The sequence below is a fragment of the Dipodomys merriami genome, unplaced genomic scaffold (genome assembly GCF_024711535.1).
Source record: "Dipodomys merriami isolate MVZ:Mamm:240054 unplaced genomic scaffold, mDipMer1.0.p SCAF_52, whole genome shotgun sequence".
NCBI lineage: Eukaryota > Metazoa > Chordata > Mammalia > Rodentia > Heteromyidae > Dipodomys > Dipodomys merriami.
The window spans coordinates 9,657,148-9,684,858 of record NW_027206091.1 but is presented as its reverse complement, the minus strand read 5'-3'; the positions used below and the strand labels follow the sequence as shown (position 1 = coordinate 9,684,858).

Here is a 27,711-nt window from a genome sequence, read left to right as displayed (position 1 = left end):
GCTCCTACCAGTCCAGGGTCTCTGATGCTGGGGTGCTCTTGGAATTGCTCCCCCACCTTCTGGGAGAGTCCAATGCTCCATAGACATGTGGGGACAACACCTCCCACTGCAGAGCAAGCCAGCAGCCACCCAGTGTGTTAAACAGCTTTAATCTCGGTCATTGCTTCTTCTCGGCACAGTAAGAAATATTGCACATGATCAACATGTTTTGTTCTGGGGACGGGGACAGGGTGGGGAATCACCTTCTTAGAAAGTACAACCCAAGTTGGGAGGGCAGAGGGGGTAAGGAAGAATCCTCCCCGTGCCTGTGGCAAAAGTACAGGAGCCCCGACCCCAAACTAACCTGAGTCCAGCCCCTCTGGGGGAAAAAGGGGTGCATGAACTCCCCCCTACTCCACAGGCACCTCCCTGGGGCCCGAGGCCCACCCTGCCCTCCAGCTTGCAGCCCTCACACGAGCCATTTTGCATAAAGTACAGGTGAAAAGCTCTGAAGGTCACACACTCCAGGTTATGTACAGGGGCCCAGTGGAGGCTGTGCCCCTGCCTTCCCTCAGCTGTCTCCCCATCACGGGGAGGAACCTGGGGAGGCGGGAGTATATACAAGGGGAGCAGGCTTCATGCCGCCCACCTGGACTGGAAAGGACGACATGGCTTTAGAGGAGAGGGGGGCAACCATCCCATCCCCCCACTCCTGCCACCTCCACTGTCCATGTCCTGAGGGGGTACTATGGGTCCAGGATCTCCCCAGGGACCCTTCACCTGCCGGTGGCAGTTGTGGAGGGGCCAGAGGGAGGGGGAGAGGGCTGGGGGGGCCCCTCCCAGCCAGGCTGTCCAGGCCCTGGCTCTGGGGGTGGAGGCAGTGGCGGGGCAGCCTGGGCAGTGCCAGAGTCCGGGCCAGGGGAGGTGGGGTCAGGGCCGCCAGCAGGGCTGGGAGTGGGAGCAGGGGTAGCAGCAGTGCCAGCTGGAGGTGGTCCAGGGAGGGGGGCTTCAGCTCCAGGGGGCTGCTCTGTGGGGGTGGCTGCCTGCATGATCTTCTGGCGCACTTCACGGATCTTCAGCTGCAGACAAACCTTGGATGGGAAGATGTCGGCATAGCGGGCCTGGAAGGCTGCCGTGGCCTGAGCTGGGAACAAAAACACAGTAGGAACCAAGTGGGGATGATTGCTTGTAATCCTAGCATTTGGGAGGCTGAAGCAAGAGGATCATGAGCCTGAGGCCAGCCTGGGGCTACAGAGCATTCCAGGCTCATAGCAAGACCCTGTCTCAAACCAAACCAAACCAAAAGCACAGGTGCTGGGGAAGGCAGGTGAGATGCGCTGCTGAGGACCTTACCTGATGGGAAGAAGCCATGGTCCTGGAAGAGCTGCATGACCAGGGCGCGGCGCTGGTCCAGGGTGCGGCGCAGCGAAGAGTAGGGAACCTTCTCATACTCCAGCTCCCCCAGCACGTCCTCAGCTTCGGTACCTGCTTGAGCGCAGGGAGGCCCAGGCTACAGTGGCAGGCTGCACCTCCCGGCCACGAGGCATGCCCAGCCCCAGTGCTGGTTTTCTGTGGCACGCAGGGGTCAGAGAGGGGCCTGCTGATCTCCGGAAGCCTCCCGCCACTCCTCCAGGTCTGCAGCCCCGCATACCTGTGCGGTCAAAGGTGAAGATGTCCCCCTCACACTTGGCACTCTTTGGGGTGTTGGGCTCGGAGCTGCAGCTGGAGCGCCTCCTCATCTTGCGCTTGGGTGAGGTGGGGTCCTCGGGCGCCGAGTCCAGGTCTGACCGACAGAAGCAGACTCAGCAGAAGTAGCCTCAAAGCTCACCACCACCCCCAGCCCCACCCACCCGGGGCCAGCACTACCGGTGGAGTTCTTCCTCTTCTTTCTGTAAGAGCCCAGGATGGCCCGGGGAGAGGTGGCCAGAGACTGCAGCGTGGGGGAGGGCAGCACCTCCTCCGGCCGAAACTCGGGAAGCTCAGCAAAGCGCTCCTCAAAGTCCACTTCGGACAGGACCCTGCTGGGGGGCCGGCAGGTTCACCTCCCCTGCCTGGGCCGGGCCTGGGCTGCTCGCTCCACCCCCAGCCCCCAGCCCCGCCCACGAAGCCAGGCGCCAGCCCCTGCTCACTTGTCCACTGAGTCGAAGGTCTTCTTCAGGGGCGGGGGCCGCACCTTCACCTTCTTGCCAGCACCAGCCACCTCCTTGCGCTCTGGGGTGTCTCCAGCCCCCCTTCCACCGCTGCCCTCAAGACTGCCACCACTGCTACTGCCTGGGGCCGGGGCTGGGGCTGGGCTGGGAGGAGTGGGGGGCTCCCGGCTCTCCAGGCCCAGCCCAGGGACCCGCCAGTCGGAGGATGAACTGGAGAATTTGCTGGGCTGGGATGAGGACAGAAAGGGAGAACACACCTGACCTCAGATATGCCGGGGTAACACCCCCACCCCCACCCCACCCCCCGCCCACCAAGACCCAGTCCATGGCCTCAGGAAGGCCAGGATGCAGAGCTGGGAGAGGAGCAGAGACAGACACACACACGGGACACACAGGTGTGTGGGGGGGGAGGGGAGGGGGGTGGTAGCAGCACTTGTCCACTCAGCACTCACCATGGTCTCGGGGCCCTTGGTTCCTGGCCGCTCCTCGGCTGGGAGGGGGAGAGGGGGGCTGCTCCGGGCACTGGGAGGCCAGGTCTCTGGGGGTGGCGGAGGGGCCGGTGGTGTGGGTTGCCCTTCGAGCTCAGACTCTGGGGCGGTTGGCTCCCGGGTGGGGCCAGGCTCCAGAGGCTGCCGGGGTGCAGGGCCAGACCGCCCGGAGGCACCTGCTTCAAAGGAGCCCACGGGAATGCTGGCGATGGCTGCCTTCACTTTCTGGGGGGCCTTCGGGCTGGGCCGCTGGGCCTTGGGGGCCACTAAACTGTAGGTCATGGAGCCTGCTGGTGGTGAGAAGGGTATTTGCTGAGCCATGCCTGACTCACACCCACTTTCTGGGTCCCCAACTCGGAAACCCTGCCCTGGATCAGCCGGACACCCACCTGTGGCACTAGGGAAAGGGCTAGTGGGGGCGGGGGTGGCAGTGGCAGGGGCTGGTGGGCCTTTGGGCAGAATGGTGGCAGCAGGTGGGGTGGTGCTGGTGGCCACGGTGTAGACCAGGCTTGGTGGGGCCTGGGCTGGCTGGGCCAGGGGTGCCGAGGTGGAGGCGGGGCTGCCAGGGTAAAATGCAGTTATCACGGGGCCTCCGGGGGCTGTGCAGGCAGGAGGCAGCTGGGGACTGGGCACAGGTGACACGCCCACCTGGCCAGGAGCCAGGAGAGGGGCTTGGCCTGCTGGGAGGAAGTCCGAGAATGAGAGAGAGGAAGAAGACGAAGTCAGGGCCAGGGCTATGTCAGCCGCACCCTGGGTCCCTGGCACTGCCTGCCATGCCACCTCTCACCTGAGAGCAGGGGCTGCACAAAGGCGGGGCCGCTGGGCCCCAGCGAGGTGAAGCCGAGTGCTACAGAGCTCGTGGGCCCGTATGAGGTGACAGTTCCAGCCTGGCTGGATGCAGGGCTGGTACCCAGAGGCAGAGTGTGCCCGCCTGCCGACTGCACGTAGGTGATCCTGCCACAGGGAGGAGAGAGGAGGAGTGACTGAAGCAGCCAGCCCAGCCTGCCTGGGCCCTGGCTCTCTAGGCAGCACTAGCAGCTTACCTGGTAGAGGAAGGCAGCAAGACCTTCTGGGGCTGGGAGGTGGGTCCGGGAAGCGAGGCTGGGCTCAGGGGCGGCACCAGGCCGCCAGGTGTGCTCACAGGCACAGGCGTCAGCTGGATGATCTGTGGACAGAAACACCCACAGGCAGGAGGTGAGCCTAGAGGCGGGCGGGGCGAGAAGCTAACTAGAAGTGAGGGACTCAGAACAGGGAGACGATTCAGGATGGAAGACGACAGCAAAAGGTAGAGGCTAAGCCGGGTGCCAGTGGCTTGTGCCTATAATCCTACTCAGGGGCCTGAGATCTGACAAACGTGGTTCAAAGCCAGCTGGGGCAAGAAAGTCTGCGAGACTCTTATCTCAGAAAAAGCTGGAAGTGGTGCTATGGCTCAAGTGGTAGAGCACTAGCTCTGAGCAAAAGCAGCTCAGAGACAAATGCCCAGGTCCTCTAGAGTTCACACCTAAGGACCAGGGGGGAAAAAATGCAGACCATACTAAGGAACAGAGTGAAGAACTGACAGGAGAAACAGGGCAGGATGCTGACATCAACCAAGATACCAGACTGAGCCCCAGAAAGAAAGAGGCAGACATGGGGTACAGAGGAGATAAGTAGGATGCTCTTACCTTGCTGGGTGGCTGGGCACCATTCTGCACAGGTACTGAGAAAGGTGGGCTCACCAGGGGCAGTGGCTGGCCAGGCCCCCCACCCCGTACTGACATGCTGGGGGCAGCCAGGGGCACCAGCACCTTCCCTGGCAGCAGCTGGGCTGAGCCACCTGGGGGCGGGGCCTGCACGGGAGAAACTGATTGGGCTGCAAGAGGCAAAAAAACAAAAGGTCACAAGAAAGCTCAGCAGGTTGGTGGCCACAAGGCTTGTGCTGCTCAGCTCAGGCCTCACCTTTAGGGGGTGGGGCGGAGGGTACAGACTGCAGGATGGGGATGCCAGGAGTGGGTGCAGTGGCAGCCAGGACCTTGCCGTTGGTGGAGGTGCCGGGTGGGAGGGTGAAACGGATGCTGGTGGTGGGTGCGGGGCCAGTGGGAGCTGCTGCCTTGGCCCCAGGAGCTGGTGGTCCTGGGGCAGGTGCCACCTGAAGCTGCTGGGGCAGCGTGGGCAGTATATACTGCACCTGGGTGATTCCCCCAGCCTTGCCCAGGGCCCCTGGCTGCAGGATGCCCAGGGGTACTGGCCCATTGGGGCCGCTTCCAGCACCTGCTCCTGAGCCTGCAGTGGGGCCACCGCCCGGCGCTCCCTGGGCAATAAACTGAACAGCAGGGGGTGCAGGGGCTCCATAGCCAGGGGTGCCCACCAGCAGGTTGGTGACAGTGGCAGGGGCTTTCCCCACAGTGCCCAACAGGGGCCCAGCCACCAAGTGTGGGGCAGGTGAGGTGGCAGCTGCTGACTTCTTGTCCGAATAGACTAAGCTGACCCCCAGCGGGGAGCCCCCGGGCACCCGGGAGCCAGTGCTCATCTCAGTTCTGGCACCTGCTGTGTCATTTGGAGATGCCTCGGCTCGGCCAGAGGAGGGGAAGGGCTTCGAGGCGATGGGTACCGGAGTGCTGCTGACGGGCCGAACCACATTGGTGACCATGGTGGCTGCAGGGCGGGACAGAGGCGCTGCCGAGGCCCCGTAAGACAGCGATGGGGCAGAAGCTGAGGGCACACGGGCTCCGCTGCCCTCCCGGTCCTCCTTGTTTTGGGGCAGGACCAGTGTTTGCAGAATGGTTCCTCCCCCGCTGGGAGGCACTGCAATCACAGAGGGGCCTGATGGCTCCAGGCTGCCCACACTTTCAGGTCTCTTGCGCCGGAAGGAGGCAGGGTCCGATGGTAGAAACCGTGTGGCCTTGGAAGGTGTGGCAGGGCCTCCAGGTCCAGGGGGTGGTGGCCGTAGGGGGCCTGTTGTGCTGCCCTGACCAGACTCCTGGGCCTTGAAGCTTCCAGAGCCCAGTGAAAAAGAGTTGGCTACGGAGGTTGAGGTGGTGGCAGGTGAGGAGGAAGAGGATGACGTGGGACCATAGCCTTTCCCAAAGGCTGCAGGTGGATCCGGGGGACCTGGTGGCTCGGGATCCAGTGTGGGACGGCAGTGGGTAAAAGAGGAGCGGATCACAGGTGAGAACAACTTACGGCCAAAGCCCTGGGTTGAAGGAAGAAGAGACCCCATGGTCAGGGGAACTCAGGCTTCTGAACACCAGTCCTCAGCCTATCAGGAGCACACCCTGTCAGCCTGAATGGGATCCCGCTCCACACAGGCCCCGCAGCTTGTGCTCTCGACCTTCGTCTTACCCTGCATCACACACACACACACACACACACACACACACACACACACACACACACACACACACACACACACACACACACACACACACACACACACACACACACACACACACACACACACGTGCATTTCTCCCTTCCAGGTGTGTGCACCCTGGCCCAGCACCAAGCCTCACCTTGTTGCCCTCTGGGTCCTCCCCAGAACTGTCGCCACTTTCACTGTCAGTCACCCGCTCCTTGCACTTGAGATCAATGTCAGTGGTGCCAAAGCCATCGTCAGCTGAAGAAGCAGAGGAAATAGCATGGACGAGGGGCTGAGGGCAGAGGTACCAAGGAGGGGATAATCTGGAACCTGGGCTCTGCCTGCGTAGACAGTGAGTGTTGTCTAGGAGGCCAGTCCTGAGTCCAGGGCTATAAACATCTGCCCAGGTTTCCTGCTGGCTGGGATGAATCTTTTCTCAGCAAAGCCAGAACGGATGCCACAGTCAGGAACAGGCCCTGAAGCCAGGGTCCCGTTCACCCACCCGCTGACCTTCAGCCTGCTCACCAATGACATCATCGTCCCCTTCCTCCTCACAGATGACCATGCGTTCCTCATCACTGGTCATGTCCTCGCTGGCTGCACGCTGGGAACGAGAGGCTCGGGTGGGTAGCAGTGGGGGCCGCCCGCTGGCCGCCAAGGCGCCTCCTTCACCAGGGGCTGCGAAAGGGCCCGGAGTGCCATACTGGGTGGAAGGCTTTGGGCCCGAGAACGATGTGGGGCCAGACACCATCTGCAGAACAAGGAGCAGGCAGGGTTCAGCGGTCTGCAGCCTCAGGCAACCCTCCCTACCCATCCTTCCTCCTGGTGGCCCAGACCCCAAACCTGAGTGAGTTCTTGCAGCGCCTGGCTGTCTACCTCCCCGCCATCCAGGCTGTGCACACCACTGTGGGAGAAGGCCCGCGGCCGGGCCGAGCCAGGGCCCCCAACAGCATGCAGCCGTTCTGCTCCACATGGGCCACTCCCTGCAGCCTTGCTGTCTGAGCTCAAGAGTGTCTGGGCTGCAACTGACAGGAGCTCAGAGGACACTGCAAAGCAGAAGGAGAGGCTGTCAGAGCCAGCGCTCTTCCTGCCAGCACCTGAACTGGCCAAATTACCCAGAGATGTTTCTAGGTACTGGGTAGAAGCAAGCCAGAACTCCTGGGCCACCTGGTGGGGAAAAAAAAAATAAAAACAGAACAAAACAAAACCCACTAACCATCACCCTAGCATCTCCTTCTTGCTGGTTCCTGACCTCTAGGGCTACAGGAAAAGCAAGCCTACTCCCCAGGAGCACATTTTCTAAGAGTGAGCAAGCCAGAGACAAGTCCATGTGGTGTGTGTCAGCTAGCTAACCACTAGCCTGGGCCTTGGTCCTTCCATCTCAGAGAGATGAAGCGCCATATCCATAGGATCATGCCAAAGCAGCACTCTAGACCACCACCAGGTACTCTAAAAGCAGCAGAGGTACCATCTGAGATGGGAAGCCAACTGATCTGAGGTTTCAGTTCTAGCTGTGCTGCTTTCTAGCCTATGACTTGAAGCAAGTGACTCTTTCTTTCTGAGCCTCTTTCCTCAACTGGAAATGAGGTGTAAGTTTTGACTCTAAGGGAATGTGAGTCTTATGGATTCCTGGTGTGTAGCAAATGCTCAGTAAGTGGTAGCTGATAATGAGATTGTTTTGGTATCTTATCTATTTGTGCCTCTCTGGTTTCTTGACACATTGCAACTGCCAGTTCCTTTTTGGAGGAGAGTCCTCAAAAACAGCAAAGCAGAGGAGCTGCCGGGCCAGGGGGTGAGCAAGCAAGAGGATAGCGGGCAGCTCTCAGGGAGAGGTGGAGGGTGGGGGAGCCAAGAGCTGACTAACCCCCAGGGGCGGCCGCAGTGCCCGTCTCCGACATGCTCCGCTCCCGCGTCTCCTTGTGCCCTCCTGCCAGCCCCAGGCTCGCGGGCTTGGCCTCTGAGCTGGACTTCTTTCGGTCCTTGTTGCACCACTTCCAATCTGGGTGGGCCTTGAAGTGGGCCTCCTTCACCTGGCAGGAAAGGGCAGGGCGACCCTTCACTCACCCGCCCCAATGAGGACACTGGGAGGAGCCAAGGAGAGGAGGCATTACCTGGAAGGCTAGATCGTGGTACTTCTGTTTCTCCTTGGGCCCAAGGGCATACCACCACTCGCCCAGGATCTTGCTGACAGTCCGGTTATCCTGGTTTGGGTGACGCTGGTGGACCAGGGCCCGGTGCCGCTTGCTGAAGATCATGAAGGCATTCATGGGCCGACGGATATGGTCCTTCTCCCGCTGCAGTACACACAGCCCAGATTGGGACAGTCAGAACCACACAGACAAGCTTGGGTGACCACAATGGGAGCAGGGGGTCAGGAAGAGCAGGCACCTTGTTGGGGCTGCGTCCGTCTTTCTCAGAAGATGAGTCTCGTTCCTTAGGCAAAGCACTCAAGGACTGGGTCCGCCGTTTTCCAGGTGGCAGAGGCAACTGGATCTCAGGAGACATGATGGACAGGAAGCTATGGGACACAAGGAACGGTGGAGGCCATGATCTCTTGAGGCCGCCTTCCTCCCCCCCCAACCTGTCCCATGCGCTGGAACACTCACGCATCATCATGGTCGCTCTCTGTTTCACTGTCCAGACGGGGCTCTCCCGGGGGGCCAGGGGTCTCCTCCTCAGTAGTAGGAAGGGGACCTTTACCAGGTTCCACCATCCCCAAAGTGTGTGGGGGTCCGGGCCCTGGGCTCTCAGGGCATGTGGCCCCAGGGGGCCGCCCAGGGTCAGCATTTCCTGTGCCTCCTGGTGGCTGCTCATGAGCAACAGCTGCTGACTCAGCAGGTTCTAGAAGCAGATTGGGTCCATCAGAAGGCTCCAGGGACCCCTTGATTGCCCCCACCCCCATCCTTCCCTACAGCCCCCAATTCCTCACCTTTGCTCTGGTTGGAAGCCACTGGGTGGCTGGCAGGTTGTTGGGCCTCACTGGGCTGCACAGAGGGGTCCGGCTGGCTGGGTGCCAGGAAAGGGACTAAGGAGTGCCAGGGGAACACGGCCACAGAACGAGGTTCCACGTTTGTCCACACTATGGGGAAGATCCAGGTAAGGCAAGCAACAGGAGACCTTGGTCCTGACCCTAGATGAAGTGGCCCCACCCCCCCCTTTATGCCTCATTGCCCCTCCCTAGCCTCTTGGACCCATCAGTGAGATCTTATTCAGGAAGAAGTCCTCCCTGAAAAGTCTCTAATTTTTTTTTCGTCAGTCATGGGGCCTAAACTCTGGGCCTGGGCATTGTCCCTCAGCTCTTCATCTCAAGGCTAGCGTTCTACCACTGAAGCCACAGCGCCACTTTCGGCTTTTTCTGCTTATGTGGTGCTGAGGAATCAAACCCAGGGCCTCATGCATGCAGCAAGGCAAGCACTCTACCACTGAGCCACCTTCCCAGCCATCTAGTTTTATTTTTAAAAAGAAAGATGCTGGGGAGGCTTAGATCTGAGAATCATGGTTCAAATCCAGCCCTGGCAGGAAAATCCATGAGACTCTAATCTCCAATTAACCACAAAATAAAACCCAGAAGTGGTGTTGTGTCTTGAGCTGAAGAGTTCAAGGACAGGGTCAAAGCCTAGAGTTCAAGCCCCATGACCAACAAAAAAAGACAGACAGACAGACAGCAGAGAAAGAAGTGGGGGTGGGGAGAGAGGACAGAAGCAGGGAAGGGAAATGGTACTCAGGTCCCATTCCTCCCTCCCAACCTCTACCAGCCCTGCCACCAGGGACCAAGCCAGAGAACTGGCTCCTGCCACAAACCAGGTCACACTCAGCTACCATGCCTACTGTCTGGGGACCCCCCCCCCCATCACAACATCCTCAGCAACCATGCTACCTGCTGACACTGGCCTTAGTCCCTTTCACTTTCCTGCAAAAGCTGGTCCTATCACCCCTCTCCTCTAATTCTATCCATTGGTATGTGACCTCCTCCCTGCCTCCCCCCACAAAAAAAACCCAGGGAGCCAGACAGGCAGTGCCCTGGGGGGGGGAACTGTTCATCTTCCCTTTGCTCCCTAAAAAAACCCACCATCCGAGGCTCCCCTCCCTCAAATCCTCCGAATATCAATCTAGAGCCCAACACCCAGCCTCCTTGCCCAGAAAGAGGTGAGGGTGTGGTAAACTCCTAAGAAAAAGCACAGACAATGGGGCAGAGGAGAATTGTTCCAAATCTCAGCCCAGAGAAGGCAAAAAGTGCCAGGTGTTTCCTTGAAGCTCTGTACAGAAAGACAATTCCCTCATGAGGGAGCTGTGGGGGACCTCGGGTAGGTGGTAGGAGGGCAAGGCCAGGGCTGGGACCACCCCTGTTGGACCTCTGGGGCGGACCAAGGCAAGGGGTGGGCTTCCCCTCTCATGGGCAGCTCCCTTCCGGGGAAGTGGAACCAGCAGAGCAGCAGAGAGGCCCCAGCTCAGGGAAGAGGGAAGGAGGGAAACGCCCTAGCCCAGCTCTCCATCATTCCAGGACTCCCTTGATCCAAAGCAACCTGACCTAAGTTGACCCGCCCCCCCAAATCCCAAAAAGCCTCCAGGAGCTTGCTCTCAGGGAGCTCTGGGGGAGGAAACTGGCATCAACACTGGATTCTCAGGGACTGACAAAGCCCTTAAGGAACCTGAGGACAAGCACCCAGAAGACAGTCCTGGAAGGCACTCAAGACTTTGTGACTACCCTGTCCCCTGCCCCTGGGACCCCCCAAAGCATGACGGGCCCTCCAACACTGTCACAAGGACCTGGACCGTTTCCTATCTCCACAAAGGGTCCTCCTCATCGGGCCTCCCAATTTTCTGGGAAAGGGACGAAGACAAAGAGGAGTCCTCAGGTCCTGCCCCCTCCCCCAGGTGCACTACGGCCCAGGTGTCCCCGCCTCTCGGCACACACTCCACAAACACTCTGGCCCACAGCCTGTCCTCAGGCCACTGCTCCACCAAAGCCCCTCCACGCCTCTCTCTCCCCACCGGGTCTCCAACCTAGAAGGCAGAACCAGTAACTCGGCGCCCCGCGCCTCCGATCCCAACCGACCTGTCCCATCCATCCTCTGCGCGCCACACCTGTCTCCAGGTGCTCCCGACTCCCCGCGCTCCGCCACGCGCCCCACGCCGTCTCTAACCACTCCGCCCCGCCGGGCGCCAACTTTCCCGTCGCCCCTTTACTCTCTGCGTGCTCGTAGTAGCTAGCGCCCCGGCGCCGCTACTCCGCACTTGAGCACCCGACACCCTGACCCCTCGAGTCCCGCGACGCGGGCGCTACTGACCGAACATGCCGAGGCCCCGGGAGGCCGCGCCGGACACGGGCATCAGGGGTCTGTGGGCCGAATACATGGTCCGGCGCAGGGGGTGCCCGGCGGGGGCTCGCGCCTCCTCAGCGGCCGACGCCACTCCGCCCACAGCTGGCTTCTGGGCCCTCGCCGCTCCGGCCCGGGGGGAGCGGGAGGCCGTCGCCGCATGCCCCCCCGGCCGCCCCCCGCCGGCCGCCCCCCGCGGGGGTCTCCGCCGGGCGCGCCTGCGCAGAGCGCCGCCCGCCTCCCTCCCGCCGCCCGGGGGGCGGGGGAGGTCAGCGCGCGCCGGCCCCGCCCCGCCCCCAGGCGCGCGCGGGGGCCGTCACGGGGCGCGCGGCCCGGGGGCCATCGGCGCCGCCCCCTCCCTCTCCCTCCTCCTTCGCGGAGTCCGGCGGGCGGGGCGGCTGGGGCGGGGCGCGGCGCGCGTGCGCGGGGGTGGCCCCCTCCCTTCCCTGCTCGCAGCCTGGCTCGCTCGCTCCCTCCCTCCCTCCCTCGAAGCTCCGGCGGGTAACGGCTCTCGCCCCGCGCGCCCCGGCTGCCGACGCTGCCGCCCCGCCTTTCCGGGCCCAAGGCCCGCGGCTCAGCGCCGGGTCGACCTCAGGCCCCGGGCGGGCAGACGGACCAGCGTGCGTGCGTCCGTGCGCTCCGAGCGAGCCCCGCGCCGAACCACCGCCGCCTCCCCGCCCCGCCACTACTACGCGCTCCCCTCCCCCCGCCGCGTCTCCCCCCGCCCCTTCCCCGCTTCCCCCGCGGCCTTCCGCGCAAGCCCGGCCCCCCGCGCGCGAGCCTATTGGCTGCTGCCGCCGCGCGCGGGTCAGGCCCCGCCGCGCCCGCCCCCATTGGCCGCCCCGGGGGAACGTCAGTCATATGCAAATACAAGCAGGGCGGGGCGGACTTCGGTTGGCTCCGAGCCGGCCGGGGGCGGGCCTGCAGTGGGAGGGTGGCAAGGAGGGCGCACTGCAGCAAAGGCCGCGAGCCAGGGGGGCTGCTCGGGGCGCCGCGCTTCGGAGGCCCGAGTTGAGGATAGTGCTGTGTCCCGAGCGCCGGGGGACGAGCTCGCCAGCGGCGCGACCCACCTGGGCGCACCCGGGCTCCGCTGGATACACCCATAGCGCAGAGTTGCGCGAGCCACCGGAGCCCTTCCAGCGCTCACACGCACGCGCGCACACACATCGTAGACATACTTTCGTGCCACACCCATTGGAGCTTACACACCGTTATTGGGGCCCCATACTGTCATACACGAAGTCACAGCCCACACCTGCTCATCATCACACACTCATCTTCACCTCACATGGCACATGCTCTGTCACACATGTCTTCCCAATAAGCACTATCATTACACTTCAGCCCACATAAATCAAAGACAAGCTATCGGGAGGACCTCAGCACAACCACTGCTTGTCCACACTCACACCTTCCACAGCCTTCCAACACACTTAGCCCTCACTGACACCAGTATACTGACCCCCATACTCTAATCTACCTGCAGGAGCAGTAGACTTCAATACCCAGCTTCATCAGGAATACAACACTCTGGCTTTCTACCACTCTACCTACCAGTGTGGGAAGGAGACCACAGTCAGGCATGGTGACACTCCAGCAATCCCATATATACTGGAGGTGGAGATCAAAAGGACCACAGCTCCAGGCCAGCCCAGGCAAATAGACTCCATTAGAAAAATAAAGCAAAAAAGCGGGGGTGGGGGGGGTAGGGCAGGGTCAAGTGATAGCCTTATAGCCATCAAAAGCAAAAACCCTTAGTTCAAACCCCAGTACAACAACAAAAATGGCTGTGGGGCTATATAACATACCCACCTCCTACCTCCCCCCTCAAAAAAAAAGGGCCAAAAAGAAGAAAGGAAATGGGCTGCTATGGTCTAGGAGATAATACGGGCTAGACGACATACAAAATTGTTTATATTTATCTTGTCATCATATCCTTACTGCCACCTAGGAAGGTCTACTTTTATATGCCCATTGTTCAAGTGAGAAAATGAGGTTCAGAGACTGAATTAACTGTGCAGGCTCTTGCAAGCCAGGATTTTAACAGCCCAGGATTCTCAATTCAAGTGCTCTTCCCATGACTCAAAACTAGATCTCAAGGTGAACACAGCAGGAAATAGAACAAGATCAAATGGTGACTACAGAAGCACAGAAAGGTGAGCAGGCACATGTGGCAACACAGGAGGGTCTGGGGCCCACTAGGCAGAGGCAGAAGCCTTGGATCACCCAAGAGGACCCTGGGGCTTCTGCATAGGTTAGATCTTTGACAAGAGCAGTAGTAAACTTTGCTCAGCCTGTCCATCCAAACAGAGCTGAAGGCATGGAGAGGGGGCAAAACCAAGTAACCTGATCCCAAGGGGAAAGGAAGGTCTATAGTTCTCTGACCTCCAGAGATGGCAAGGCTAGACACTTGGCTAAGAGCCTGGAGGGGCTACCAGTGGGACTATTAGGTGACTGCCCCCTCCTCTACGCAGCCCTAGACTCAGACCCTCCATTACCTCACTGCCCCAGGGACTGCAATGTGAGGAAGAAATCAATGTGACCCACTATCTCCCCACCACCTCCCCACCACTGCCCCCACCTCTCCCCACTCTCTCCCCACCGGTGAAGTGAGTCACCTACTGTTCAAGTTAACCCCTTCCCCACGGCAATGGAGCCCAGGGGCAGTGCTCAGAAGAGCCCTGTTCTGCCACTTCTGTTGGGTGAGAAAGAGCCAGGCATATACACAGCAGGGAAAGAGGGCCCCACACATCTGGGAAGATTGCACATCTGGTAGAAAACAGTGTCCAGGGTGTGTGTGGGGGGGGGAGGATGGGAAGAGGCCTCTCTCAGGGGCCTGGGCACAACCAAGTGGGGGCCCTGCCTGACAGGGAGGGGTGGGAATCCCCAATGGGAAGGTTCCCCCTCCCCTTGCCCTGGGCACTGGGCCAGCCCTATACTTAGCTTCTATTGTTCAGAGTGGAGGAACCCTGGGTGGGGGTGGATTAGCACTGAAAGGGAGGGAGCAGGTCCTATCCCCACCAGCTTCCTCTCTCTAGTCATCTCCAACCCTAACTAGGGCCTCCCAAATTGGAAAAGGCTGAGAGGGTTCCCCAAACCAGGGCCCCAGCCCCGCCCCAGAGGAGGTATTCAGCCAACCTTCTCTCTCAAGGCAGGTACTGGGCAGGACTGTGATGACAGTCACCCCTCTGCACCACCTCCAAATAGCCCCAAACTAAACAACTCTCACCATAACACTCCACCCCGGCCCGGGGACTGGGAGCTCAGACAGAAACACCGACAGCCACCCGGGGTGGTGCAGGCTGAGGCCTGCCCAGAAGCTCGGGGCAGGCAGCCAGGGAAGCCGACAGACCCAGGGACCGGCAGACTCACTCTGAACTCACGGGCCCCTTTTATTGAGCCCGCAAGGCACCGCGCCCCCGCCGACCCGCAGCTCCCCACCCAGCTCTCAAAGGCGGGGTGCCCGCCTCGGCTTACCACCCTTGTGTCCCCAGCTCCCCTCACCCGCTCTCCATGTACACACCCACCCACCCACCCACCCACCCGAGCGGCGTCGGCGACGGCCAGGGTTGCCTGGGGAACGAGCCCAGGATTGGGCTGGCGCTGCTGTCGGAGGGATGGGGGGCTAAAAATAGCGTCAGGGTGAGTCAGTGTGAGTGGGGCTGGGGTAGGCAGGGGGACCAGGGGGGAAAGCGAGGCAGGGGGGAAGAGTCCCCAGGGATCAGGAGAGGGGCAGCATGCAGGTGGAGGGCGGGCCCGGGGATTGTGCAGGGAAGGTGCAGGGCGGGGAGGGGGGGTGTACAGAAGCCGGAGCTGGGGGAGGCGCCGGGGCCCGGGCCGAGGAGGGGGCGCCGCCCTGCGTTCCCCTCCTCTCTCGGCGCTCACGAGATTTTCCACTCGCTGCCTGGCCCCCAGCCAGTCCCCGGCAGGCCCCACAAAGCCGCTTTGTGCTCGGAGGGCGGGCGGGCGCCCGGCCGGCCTGACACCCACGCGGGCCGCGGTGGGGCGCGGGCCAGCTGGCACCCGAGCGCCCGGGGAGGGGGGGGCGGGAACCCGCGTTCCCTTAGGGGTTAATCGAGCAAGGGCGGGGGGCACGGGCCTCGGCCAATCGGCTGCGGGCGGGCGCGAGGGTGGCCAATGGGAAGGACGGAGGCCCGCCGCCGGGCCTACCCCCAGGGGTGCGCGGGAACCCGCACCCCGGGGTGCAGAGGGGGGCTGGGCGCGGTCCTCACACAGTGCCCCTCTGGGTCCCCGAGGCCCCGCGTGCACCCCTGCCTCGCGGGAGAACGGCTCCCGGGGAAGGCCACCACCCTGCAGTCGGGAGGTGGCGCGGCTGAGACCTGAGCTCGCCAGCCCCACTTCACAATCAGCGTTTCTGCCAAAACTGGGAGACTGGGGTTCCCTGCCCGGCCCTCGCGGGGAGCGGGAACAGGGGACGGGGTGCGGGCGGAGGAGGCGGCGCATCGGGCTGGGGTCCAGCCGCCTGCGGTGCAGCCGCTGCCGCCGGTGGTAATGGGAGCCAGACGCCGTCGCCGCCGCTAATGCGCCTCCCTCCCGGCCACTAATGGAGCCATTAATGCCTGGGCGCCCAGGGCCCCGGGACGCACCCACCGCCCGCGCTGCGCATGCGCGCCCCCCCGCCGCCGCGGGCCGCCGCCAGGGGGCAGCCTGTGCCCTCCGTGCCCGGCGCCCGGAGCCAGGGTCTCTCCCGGGAACGCCACCAGACAGACTCAACTCCGGCGGCTCAGGAAAGCTCCCCGGCCCACCGGCCCTCTCCAAAGCCATGCTCTTCCCCGCCTCCGGCCTCCTTCCTCTCCAGGGAAGTCTGCTGGGGTCACTGACTGACACCGGGGTCATATCCAACCTCTTCCCTTCCCTGTTCTAAATCTTTTTCTTAACTTTTTTTGGTGTGTGTGCCTGTCCTGGGACTTGAACTTGGGGCCTGGATGCTATCCCTGAGCATTTGAGCTCAAGGCTGCTGCTCCACCACTTTGAGCCATAGCTCCACTTGGAGACAAAAGTCTCATGGATCACTATCTTGCCCATGTAATTTTAACCCCTCTGTATGGTATTTTCACAATTAAAAAAAAAATCTCATGGAGGTCTGGGAATGTGGCTTAGTGGTAGAGTGCTTGCCTAGCATGCATGAAGCCCTGGGTTCAATTCCTCAGTACCACATAAACAGAAAAGGCCTGAAGTGGTCCTGTGGCTCAAGTGGTAGAGTGCTAGCCTTGAGCACAGAGAGGCTCAGGGACAGAGCCCAGACCCTGAATTCAAGCCCCAGGACTGGCAAACACACACACACACACACACACACACACACACACACACACGCAGCTGGCTTTGAATCAGGATCCTCAGATCTCAGTCTCCTGAGTAGCTAGAATTATAGGCGTGGGCACAATGCAAACCTCCCCTGCCTAAGCCTGTCCCTCTATGACATTCATCCTCCAAGCCTGGGTTCTAGTGTCAACTCTGACCTCAGCTAACATGGGTTAGTTCATGCACTTTCACCTCTTGTGGCCTTTGCTCATACAGGTACCTTGGCCTGGATTGCCTTTTTTTCCCCCTGAAATCTGCTCACCCCTCATACTTCAACTCAACTATCTCCAATGAAAAGCCTACCTGAACCGTCCTCCCGAGTTCCCATGAGCCACTGACTGCCCCTGTCATCTGGCTCAACACCTCCTTTGGCTCATCCTTATCTGTGCCAGCATCTTGTCTGCCTTCCCCACCCACTTGCCATAGAACTGCTCTGCCAGGGACCTGGCAGAGGAATGAGGAAGAAGCTGACTTCTAGTGATGTCTATGAGGTCGAGAGAAAATGGAAATTGTAGTGGAAAGCACTTGGATTTAAGAGGCTCAAGCTCCTTCATCCCACTCTGTCTCATTTTCCCCACCTGCCTGGGCATACTTGGTGGGTACTTTGAGCTGGCACAGGGGCTGGAGGTCATGCCCTCTAGTGGGTGGGTGGGCATGGGAGCTGCTTTCCTGCCACCTCCCACAGCAGGATCTCCTAGCTTGGCCCATACAACCTCCGCCTTCCTGTTGGTCTGGGGAACAGGTGCTTGGATGGTGGGTACATCTGCAAGATGGATCCCGACATTTTTCAAGCAGGTTTTAAGGTAACAGAGAACAGCTCATGTATGAAGCAGCAGAGGGGTTCCTGGTCTAGACACCCTCACAACACTCCCCAATGCAGGAGCCTGAGACCTGGTGCTTAGCACCTGCTCACTGATTTAAGATGAGCACTGAGTGTGCACAGGGTTGGGGCAGGAGGTTGGCATGGGTACAGCAAGACTGCTGAAGAGGGGAAGTGGGAAGACCAGGTAGGAGGCCAAGGCAGGCCCAGAGACACAGGCTCCCAACACTTAGGAGCCAAGGTAGGAAGAGGCTGTACTGAAAGATTTGACCAAAACTAAGTCCAGGAGGGAAAAACCCAGAAAGGTATACATACAGAGCCAGAGTCAGAAAGTTAAGTGGACAGAGAGAGGACCAAAGAGACACAAAGACCCAGAAATAAGGAATAGAGAGACATAGGAACCCAGGCAAAGACGGCCACCCAGTAGCTTGGAGACTGACAGGAGCTCAGACAGTGGGACAGAGGCCCAGGAGGAGGGACGAATTCTTGTCAATAAGGGGAAGCCATGCAGGAAGCTGGGAGGGAGACCATGCCAGGAATGGGGCTGAGACATCTGGCCCCCAAGGCGGGGGGCTATAGACTCTGGGAGGTGGGAGGAGTGGTCAGGAAGAGTCAGAGGGAGGTGGCAAGACAGCTGGCTGGCCATGCCATGCGCAGAATGTAGAGAATGCCGGCAGCCTGCCCCAGCATGTCCCCCAGCGGAAGCAAATGCCTGGCGGGGGGCAGACCAGGCAGGCTGCCCTGGGCCACCCCCTCACACCTGCTGCCCTCCCATGGAGGGTCAGGTGGCACCGAGGGCAGAAAGGGCCAGGACTATGGCCTCACTGTGCCACTGGGCATGTTCTGCCCCTACCTGGGCCTTGGAGGGCGTACACTCCAAAGTGCGTGCCTCTGGAGGGTGAGGGAAGCCTCTGGGAGGGGAATGAAAGGCAGCTGGCTGGCACCTGTGGGCAGCAGGATACCTCAGCCTGGGTGTTGTCAGGAAGGTTCAGAACTGCTAGGACAGGCACTGGACAAGTTCTGACAGCCAGGTGGCCTCCAACAAAGAGGCCGGAACCTCAGTCCTACCCCTGGACAATAAGGGCTGGTAATCACTGCTTCACAATACCCTGTGGTTTGGAGGAAAGGACCTCAAGCTGGGCTCATAGTATATGATCAATAAGGAATGACTATCACCATCACTATCATCATCATAACTCTTACAAGTTCATTACTCTTACAAGTACTTAAGAGCCTGGGAGCTGGAGCCAGATAACCTAGGTTTAAATCTTGTCTCCTCTCTCTCTCTCTCTCTCTCTCTCTCTCTCTCTCTCTCTCTCTCTCTCTCTCTCTCTCTCTCTCACTTGGGTAACCTTGGATTAAGTCACTTAACCTTGGCCTGCAATTTTGCTCTGGAAGTCATTACTACTGTAATTCTTGGTAGTAAGACTAGGACACTTAGTTCAAAGCCCAGTCCTGTCCCCTCTGGCCTGGCTGGGTGAGTTCAGTCACAATTCTTCTTTTCTCAGGGATTTACTTTCCCTCATCTGGAAAATGGTGGTACTGGGCTCACACCTGTCATCCTAGTTACTCAGGAGGCTGAGATCTGAGGATCAAGGTTCAAAGCCAGCCCAGGCAGGAAAGTCCGTGAGACTCTTATCTCTAATTAAACACCAGAAAACTGGAAGTGGCTCTGTGGCTCAACTGGTAGAGCGCTCGCCTTGAGCTGAAGAGCTGGGGAACCCAGACCCAGACCAACCAAAATAATAATAATAATAATAATAAATAATGTGGCAATAGTCCCTCATGGGCCTGCCCTAGTAGGCAGCAATGCCAACCCTTCCTAGGTACCAGTGAGAGTCACTAGAGATGCCATGGGAGGAGGGCAATGGGGTGGTTAGAGCTCCTCAGATGTAGGTTCTTTATCTGCAGAGACAGAAATCTTCCCTGGAGAAATTTTGCTGTGAACTACAGTAACAGATGCAAACAGAGTTGGGGGAAGGGTAAAACACAGCCCATGACAGGCAGACAGGCAGGCAGGCAGGCCCACGTCCCTGTGCCTTGGAGAGACAGGCCTGGGCTGGAGCTCTCTGGAAGGGCAGGGCCTAGCTCCTTCCTGAATTGGCCCCTGTCCCGGCCCAAGCCACAGCAAGTCCTTCCCACATCCACAGCCCAGACACCTTCCTTCAGGGCGCCGACCTCCGTCTCAGGGACTTCAACATCCCCTGGTGACATAGAGGTGAAGCCTGCTCAAAACCTTTTCTGACTGTCTACTGCCCTGGGGATAAAGTTCACAGGTCTCCTAATGGCTGTCTCCAATTTGAACCTTGCTCACCAATCCAACCACTGACATCCCAACACTCAACTACCTTCCAGAGCTTCTTGGCTTCACAGATTCCAAACCTAGAATCATCTCTTTCTCCCCCGCATCTTCTCTCTAGTACTGGGGCTTGAACTCAGGACCTGGGCTGGCCTCTAACAGTGTTCCTCAGATCTCAGCTTCTTGAGTAGCTGGGATTACAGATGGGAGCCACCTGGCTGGCTGCAATGCTCTACTTTTGCCTCTAGGCCTTTGCAGACTTTTCTCTGCCTGAAGGTCCTGTCTGTCTATCAGCCTGTCTGCCTTACTGAGCTCACAGCTACCTGCCCTGCAGGGGGGTGGGGGGGTGGAGGGTGGTGATTCAGTCTTCTCCTGATTTTTCAGCCTAGATCCTAGGCTTTGATCACCTCATCCCTGACAAACCCTATAGACTGTCGCTCTGTGGGGACAGGCCTGTCTACTCTAGGGACCAAGTGATGAGTACCAGCAGGGCTGGGTCCTCAGCACCATGTAGCACAAGGCCAGGCCATGTACAAGCCACCAGTAGCTTGAGAAATCAACAAAACTGCCAGGGATGGGGCTGATGACAGCACTGTCTCCCTGCCTGAGTTGCTCCTGAAGACCCAGGCTGGCCTGGGCCCCCGAGCCCTCCAGCACCATCTCAGAAGCAATGCCACAGTCTGCATTCCAGGCTAGGCCCTCTAGTCACACAGCCTTTCGCACCGCCCATCATCTCCAGCCTTCCAGGCTCAGCTCCACTGACTCCCACTCATTCTCCAATTCCCCGCTTCCCAGCCCATCCTAAAAGTGGCAGGCTGAATTCACACCTGGGAGAGTGCCAGCAGCACCCCTGGCTCCCTTCAGCCCTGGTCCTGCCACTGCCTGAGGCAACACCTGTTAGACAGCCGCAGTCTTCCCATCGGGTTACCCTGAACCACAGCCCACTGGTCATGAGTCAACGACCTCAGTGTGCAAAAGAGCCCTCGGGCTGATGAGCCATGTGACCCCCAGCAAGTCACTAACCTGGCCTCAGTTTCTTCTAAACAAGCACAATCATGGCACCCACCTGGTAGCCTAGTTGTGAAGATAAAAACTGAGCTGTTTACAACCTGTTCGAAATGTGTGTGGTAAGTGCTGCATGATGGAGCAGTATGAAATCTGGTTAGATAATCTAGTACTTAGCACTGCCCTTGCCTGACAAGGGTTTGTACTGTAACATCTGTGCAGAGAGGAGGCCAGCCTCCCCTGAGCCCCTCCTAGGGTGGGCAACCCCCCCCCTCTTTAGAGCCCAAGTCGAAAGGGGCCTTGTTTAAAGGGAGCCCTCCTCCCCCTCACCACACACACCTGCCCTCTTACCTGTTCCAGGCCGGCCCATGATGACTTCCTTCTTGGGGGCAGGATGGCTGGTATAGCTGCTTGGCACGAGGACCGGCAACAGGGCAGCGGGTGAGGGGTGGAAGGCCACAGGCTGGAAGGGTGACGAAGCCAGGCCAAAGGTGGGCATCGGCTGGGCCACAGCGGTGGGTGCGGCTGGAGGCACAGTGATGGGCACCGGAGCGGGCAGAGGTGGGGGCAGGCCAGGCTTTCCACTGGCCACCCCAGGGGGCACCGGAGTCTCCCGGCAGCCCCGCCCAGGTCCCCCAGCCCGGACCTCACCGGCCGTGCCCACCTCTCCAGAGAACTTGGAGGGTAGTGGTACATCAGGGTTGCGAACGATGACGGGCGAGTCCCGCTGCACTGCGGGCACCCTGCGCACGGAGGGCCCTGGATCTGAGGTCAGGCCAGCAGGCGGGGGCAGCAGCAGCAACGGTGAAGGCTGGCGGGAGCGTGAGAAGGGCACGGCAGGTGACACAGCCCGGAAGCCAGCCGGTGTGGAGGGGGTAGGCGTGTGGGACACTGAGTCCACACCAGAGTCTAAGCTGTCACTTTTAGGGAAGTCTGGGGCAGCACCCCCACCTCCTGCTCCAGGGGCCCCCAATGCCCCTGGGTGGGGCAGCAGCTCGGTCTTGCGCCGCCCAGGGCTGATGGGCACAGTAAAGGTTAGGTTGGTTTGGAAAGTGGGAAGGATGCCGGAGGAATGACGTTCTCGGGGGGCAGGTGGCGGCGGGTGGGGGCCCAGGTCGGGGGGCGTCAGCACGCCAGCCTTTGGGGTGCTGGCACTCAGGTGGCGGCTGCGAACAGCTGTGCGCTGGATGACAGGCGAGGCGTTGATGGGGCTGAAGTTGGCCGGGCGGAAGCCAAAGAGGGGCGAAGGTGAGGGCGAGGGGGCTGGCGAGAAGGGCGACTGCGTGGAGACGGGGGAGAAGGAGGGTGTGCCCGAACGGGAGCTGCCCAGCGACACGAGCATCACGGCTGCCTCACACTCATCAAACTCGAAGCGTGACAGATCCGCGGGGGCCACCAGGCGCGGGCGCGAGTCACCCCGGGCAGCCACACTGCTGGCCTCGCTGTCCCTTGATGTCTCGTCCCCCCAGTCAAACTCGGTGCTGCCCTCCCGGGCTGCCACACCAGCTGGCCGCCCGGCCCCACCAGGCCCGCCGTCTGCCAGGCCCTCCATCTCCTTGGTTCGCATGGACAGGTGGCGGGAGCAGTAGCCTCGCCGCTGTGACTCCTTCATGCAGCCATCACGAGAGCAGAGCCGCCGCCATTGCTTGCCGTTGAACTTCTTGCGGATGCCATTGGGTGTGCAGACCACGTCGCCCTTCTTGTATTTCTGCTGGGCAGCCGTCAGTGGGGTGCGGGCCCGGGCTGCTGGGGCGGCCCCCTTCTCCAGCGAGGCCACGCTGCTGCTCCGGCTGCCACCCTGGCTCCCTTCCTGGCAGGGCGAAGGCTGCTCCCCAGGGCGACCAGGGCCAGCGAAGGCTGGGGACTTGGGGGGTGGGGACAGGAGCTGGGGTGGGGGCAGCGGGAGCAGGGCTGGGGTGCCCAGGGCTGGTGGGTGCTTCTCCTCACCCTCCTCACAGTGGACGCCCAGGGTACCACCGAAGCTAATCTTGGAGACCTCAGCATCCTCAGGCTGCTTGGGGTCCAGGGGAGCTGGGCAGGGCGGCAGGGTGGTTCCCGGCTCGGCTTGCTCTTCTTCAGGCCCAATGGGGGGCTTCCTCAGCAGGACCTCGGGCTCCCAGGGGGGCCGCAGCAGGCGCAGGCTGGAGCGGGCCACCCACACGGCTTCTTCGGGCTCCCGGTTGTGAAGCGGCGGTTGGGGCTGTGGCAGGGAGCCCGGGGGGCCTGCCTGGGAGCCAGGGCCAGGGCTGAGGCGGACCTTGTAGGCGGCTGGCTTCGTGGCCACTTCCACCACCACACCCTCACGGTAGGCTGCCACCCCGGGTTCCACACAGGTACAGACGGCTGTGCCCACCACCAGCGCACCTGGTGGCGGCGTGGCATCCAAAACCACATCTACGCCACTGCCCGGAAGCCCCTCGTAAAAAGTCAAGGCTCGATCGCCAGGGAACTGCACACCTAGGTCCTGGCTTCGGCGCACCTGGCGCACCACTGCCGGCAGGAAGAGGCCATCACCACGCCGCGCGAGCACCCGCTGGGACCGCAGCTGCCGCAGGTCATAGCCACCACTGGGGCCACCCGGAGGCCAGGGCCCTGGACCACAGGCCTCAGCAGACTCCTCCTCCAGGTCGGCTGAGTGCTCACTGGCTGTGTCAGTGGAAGAGGAGCGGGTGGAAGCAGGTGGCTGGGGGGGTACCCCCAGGACACTGGCCTCCTCAGGGGTCCGCTCTTGCTGCTCTTCAGGAGCCCCCGTCACCCCCCCACCAGCAGCACTGTGCTCCTCCACGTACTTCTTCTTAGGGGCTCGAGACTTGAACGTGGCTGTCTTGCGGCTGAGTGAGGGCTCCCAGCGGCCTGCCTCCCCATCCCCTTTGGGGTCCTCGGCTGGGCCTGAGGCTGGGTCACTGGGGTGTAGTTCTGGGGGCGGCCCCTCAGCCCCAGAACCCCGCTCAGCGGCCTCCTCCTCCTCGCCCTCTTCAGCCTCTTCTGGCCCAGGCTGCTGCTGTGGCTGAGTCTCCTCCTCGTCCTCCTCTGGCTTGTCACTCTCCCCAGCCCCTCGCCGCCTTAGGGCCTTGGCCCTGGTGGCTGGTGGGGACTTGCTGCCACTACCAGGACCTGGAAGACTAGTGCATGCCTTCTTCATCGGCTTCATCTTCTGTGCACCTGGAAAATGGGAGAGCCGACAGGGAGCAACTTAGGAAATACCCCCCCGACTCGGGGTGCCCCAAGACTTGCTGACTCAACTGCCTCTATTCCATGGTCCCCAAGGCCTTCTTCTCTCTGGCTTACACTTAACTCATGTGGGCCCCGGGCATCCAGATCCACACTGGCACCTGGGTCTCCTGAGCCTATACATCGTACTCTGCTCTTCTCTGTCAGGGACATGTACACGCTGAGTGTCCCCAGGAAGCATGAGGGGGCACTGTTGTTCACAATCACAGAGTGCTCACTTGGTCTTGAACCCTGTGCTAAGCTTGCCCCCTCCCCTCCTTTTTTTTGGTGCCATTCTCGGAGCTTGAACTTAAAGTCTTTGAGTCTGCTGTCCCTGAGTTTTTTGTTTTGTTTTGTTTTGTTTTCCTCAAGGCTAGTGCTCTCCCACTTGAGCCACAACTCTACTTCCCACTTATTGGAAGTAAGAGTCTCACAGACTTTTCCTGCCCAGATTGGCTTTGGACCACAATCCTCAGATCTCAGCCTCCGGAGTAGTGAGGATTATAGGCATGAGCCATTAGCACTCAGGGTAAACTTGCCTTTTAAAATTCATCTTTCAACAGCCCTAAAAGGCCAGGGCTGCGGGGGGTGGGGGGGAATTGCTATCAGCCTCCTTGTATATTTGAGGAAACCAAGGTGCAGAGAGTTAAGTAACTCGACTGAGATTAAGCCAGCTAGGAAGAGGCAAACAAGGATCTGAACTGAGGCACTCTGGCTCCAGAACCAGTGCTCCTAACCACTTCAGTGTGTGCCTGTCACATGATCACAGGGCAGGCTTACTCTTACAGTCATCAACTACAGGGCCACACATCCAAATGCACACACATACCCGAGCAGCAAGACACAGGCACGGATGCACACACATACCCGAGCACCAAGCCCACAGACACCGATGCACACACATACCCGAGCACCAAACCACAGGCACGGATGCACACACATACCCGAGCACCAAGCCACAGGCACGGATGCACACACATACCCGAGCACTAAGCCACAGACATGGAGGCGACTTGGCTATGATGTGGATCTCTCCACCCCACCTTCCCTCATCACGCTAGACACCACATGTGGCCAGGCACTATGGAAGAATTAGGCAGCTGAGTGTCCTAAGGGACAGCTGCCCACTCCACTCTGCACCCAAGGCCTGCCAGGTGCAGTCATCTCCCCAGATCCTGGGCAGGGAACAGGCAGGGGCATGTCTAGGGCAAGAGCTCATACTCGGTACTGCCACAGGGCCGTGCATGAGCACACGCACGCGCACAAACATGGGCACACACACGCACATACACACAACATCATTGCACAGTGGGACACGGGACACAGAGCTGCACCCCAGGATTTCTCGATCCCACTAGGCCTGCCCCTCCCCCTATAACAGCCAGCATGAAAACAGCAAGCTCAGCCCCCCTCTTCTGGCTTGCACGCACCTTTGGCTAGGCTGGCTAGGGTAGAGTGGCAGGTAGGGGAGGGCGGGGGGGGGGGGGGAGGAGGGAAGGGAAGGGGGGGATGGGAGAGTATTCAGACTCCCAAATATATCTTCCAACTTCAGGTGGGGGTAACCAGGATAAGGTCAAAGAAAGCAGTACAAGCCCAACAGGCCAACCTCACCCACTTCCTGAACAGTCATTGCTGCCCGCCCCCTCTCAAGCTGCCCTGAGAAAAGAGAAAAAAAAAACTTTACTCTGAAGTGACTTAAGAGAACCCAAGAGGCCTAAAAGGGTCCTGTAGGATGAATGGGGAGGTCCAGGACAAGAAGTCAAACACAATCACAGGCCTCATGAGTCTTCTGGCTCCCCAGGATCTTTCACACTATACTCTTGCAATTGGGGCCTGCTCTTCCCATGGACCCTAAAGTCTCAAGCCTTGCTTCTTCTATATGTCCTCAAAAGCAGGGCCTGCAGGGCCAGGGACTGGCATCTATGTGACCAGGAATCAGACAACCATCACCACTTCCTCCTCACTGCTGGGCCACAGTGCTGGACACTGCGAGAGATCTGGCCCAAACACCAACCTTTGGATAACCTAGCCAGGGCTGATGACCACATTGCCTGACACCCCTAGACCCTATTGCCCAGCAGCGCTTCCTTACTCTGCAAGAATGGGCCCTTCCTTGAGGCCTATTCACTTCCCATCCACTCCTCTCTGCATAACTAGGTCCTGAGTAACCAGGGTCCTGTGGGCCCTTGCCCCCCCCCCCCTTTGAATCTCAGTAGTAACTCCTGAAACCATTCCAGAACCTGGGTTTTGGGGGGGTTCATGCCTTCTGCTGCCATCAACTCTCCCATCTTGACACCACCTCTACTTTTCTCTTCTCAGGTCCTAAGACCCCCCTCCTCTGTTACCTTCTCCTGGTCACCCCCATTTATGGCTGTCACCTACTCCTCCCAGTCACTCTCCTGTCAGCCATCTCTGGACCTGACACCTCCTCTCCCCATCACCTCCTAGTCACCCCCTCTAACTCTATCCCCTCTCTCTCCTTGTCACTCTGATCTAGTCCTGTCATCTCTCTATTCCTGTTACCAGGTCTCTAACCCAACACCCCCTCCCTGTCACCCCTTTCCTGTCAGCCCCCTCCCCACCACTTCCTCCACTCCCTCTCCTCTTCCCACCATTCCGCCCACCCCTTTCCCCCTGTACCCCTCTTCCCGTTCCTGCCACCTGTCCCCACACGTCCCCCAGCCCCCAGGACCCCCCGCCCGTGTCAGCCCTGGCCCCGCCCCTCACCTCGGGCTCAGCGGGGTTTCGGGGCGGGGGGCCGTGGCCCCGGCTCGGTCCGGTCCGGTCCCTCCCCGCCCCCCCTCCGGCTCTCCCTCTCGATTCTCCCTTTTTTTTTTACTCCAACACACAAAATGGTGAATGGACCTGCAACAGCTGGAACAACCAGCCAATCAGTGGCCACAACCCCGCTGACCGGCGCCGATCTAGGCCAATAGATAGCTGCAGTCTAGTCAGCTCCGCCTCTCGACGATGAGCGACACTCACAGCAACCAATCGTGCTCTTCTGGCAGCGCTAGGGGGTGGGGCCAAAATCCAAGGCCGGCCTCCCTCCGGGACCGACACTAACCTAAGCCTACGACCGCCTGATCTGTCTTGGGCCCTGCCCTACAACAAGTGATGAACACCAGCTTTGGCCAATTGATAATCGACGTTGTGCCGAATGACAACTACAGTACCCAGTCACTATGCACCCTAGGCCGGAACCTAGACTTGAGGGACAGTAACCAATGAAATAGAAGAAGGGATGGGCTCTCCAATGAGCAGGCTTAGAAGGCGTGGCTCAAAGCGTTTGTTGACCGGCGAGGCGCAGAGCCTTCTGGGAATAGTAGTCCTCTCACGTCTCTGACCCGTAGTCGACTGTAGAAGGCAGACTACAACTCCCATGTGACAGAGTGCCGGGAGCACTAAAGAACCCGGGCGAGGAGAAAAAGTCGGAAAGGGCAGTTCCTCGTGAATCTCGCTGGACACCAGGAACATTTTAGACCCAGGGCCCCAACTCACCCGGATTCCCGGCTCTGGCGTCGCCGGTGGCTCCTCTCAGTGGCGGCGGTAGCGGCACGAGGGGGAGGTGCGAGGAGCAGCCAACCGCCACCCGCGAGTCCCGCAGCCAATCAACAGCGGCTTGGGCGGGGCAATGACCTCACCGGCTCTACACTCTTACCCCTCCCCCACGTGGTTGTTGCTGCCGGTAGCCAGAGTAGGGAAGTTTGGGGTTGGGGAGGGGCGGGGGGAAGGGAGGGAAACGGGAGAACTAGTGATGTCACCTTTCTCCTGCTTGATTGG

General features: G+C 60.2%; 1 protein-coding gene across 15 annotated transcripts; it reads right to left on the bottom strand.

Annotated features, from left to right (window-relative positions):
• Nucleotides 1–133: 133 nt before the first annotated feature.
• Nucleotides 134–27,478, bottom strand: Cic (capicua transcriptional repressor). Of its 15 annotated transcripts, none has more exons than XM_069998943.1 (21): nt 27,430–27,478; nt 21,070–23,880; nt 8,884–9,033; nt 8,561–8,795; nt 8,343–8,472; nt 8,066–8,248; nt 7,819–7,984; nt 6,798–7,000; nt 6,480–6,705; nt 6,109–6,212; nt 4,556–5,789; nt 4,282–4,469; nt 3,661–3,782; nt 3,405–3,571; nt 3,007–3,297; nt 2,582–2,907; nt 2,109–2,386; nt 1,846–2,000; nt 1,631–1,762; nt 1,333–1,467; nt 134–1,123 (listed from the first exon to the last, which is right to left on the bottom strand). In XM_069998943.1, exons 2-21 carry the CDS (start codon nt 23,867–23,869, stop codon nt 756–758), a joined length of 7,593 nt encoding a protein of 2,530 aa, XP_069855044.1. In that variant the 5' UTR covers nt 23,870–23,880; nt 27,430–27,478; the 3' UTR covers nt 134–755. The 15 variants fall into 15 exon arrangements, with proteins under 15 accessions (XP_069855044.1, XP_069855043.1, XP_069855045.1 ...); XM_069998942.1 differs by lacking the exon at nt 27,430–27,478 and adding an exon at nt 26,656–26,833; XM_069998944.1 differs by lacking the exon at nt 27,430–27,478 and adding an exon at nt 26,656–26,833 and having other exon boundaries at nt 1,333–1,464.
• Nucleotides 27,479–27,711: the final 233 nt, after the last annotated feature.

Excerpts from the sequence above, each read along its gene's own strand:
- Cic (XM_069998943.1), bottom strand. The coding sequence starts at position 23,869 with ATGAAGCCGATGAAGAAGGCATGCACTAGTCTTCCAGGTCCTGGTAGT. Across the intron at positions 8,249-8,342 it reads ACGGACGCAGCCCCAACAAG|CGGGAGAAGGACCATATCCG; the intron begins GTGCCTGCTCTT and ends TGTGTACTGCAG. Across the intron at positions 3,572-3,660 it reads TTGCTGCCTTCCTCTACCAG|GATCACCTACGTGCAGTCGG; the intron begins GTAAGCTGCTAG and ends TCCCTGTGGCAG.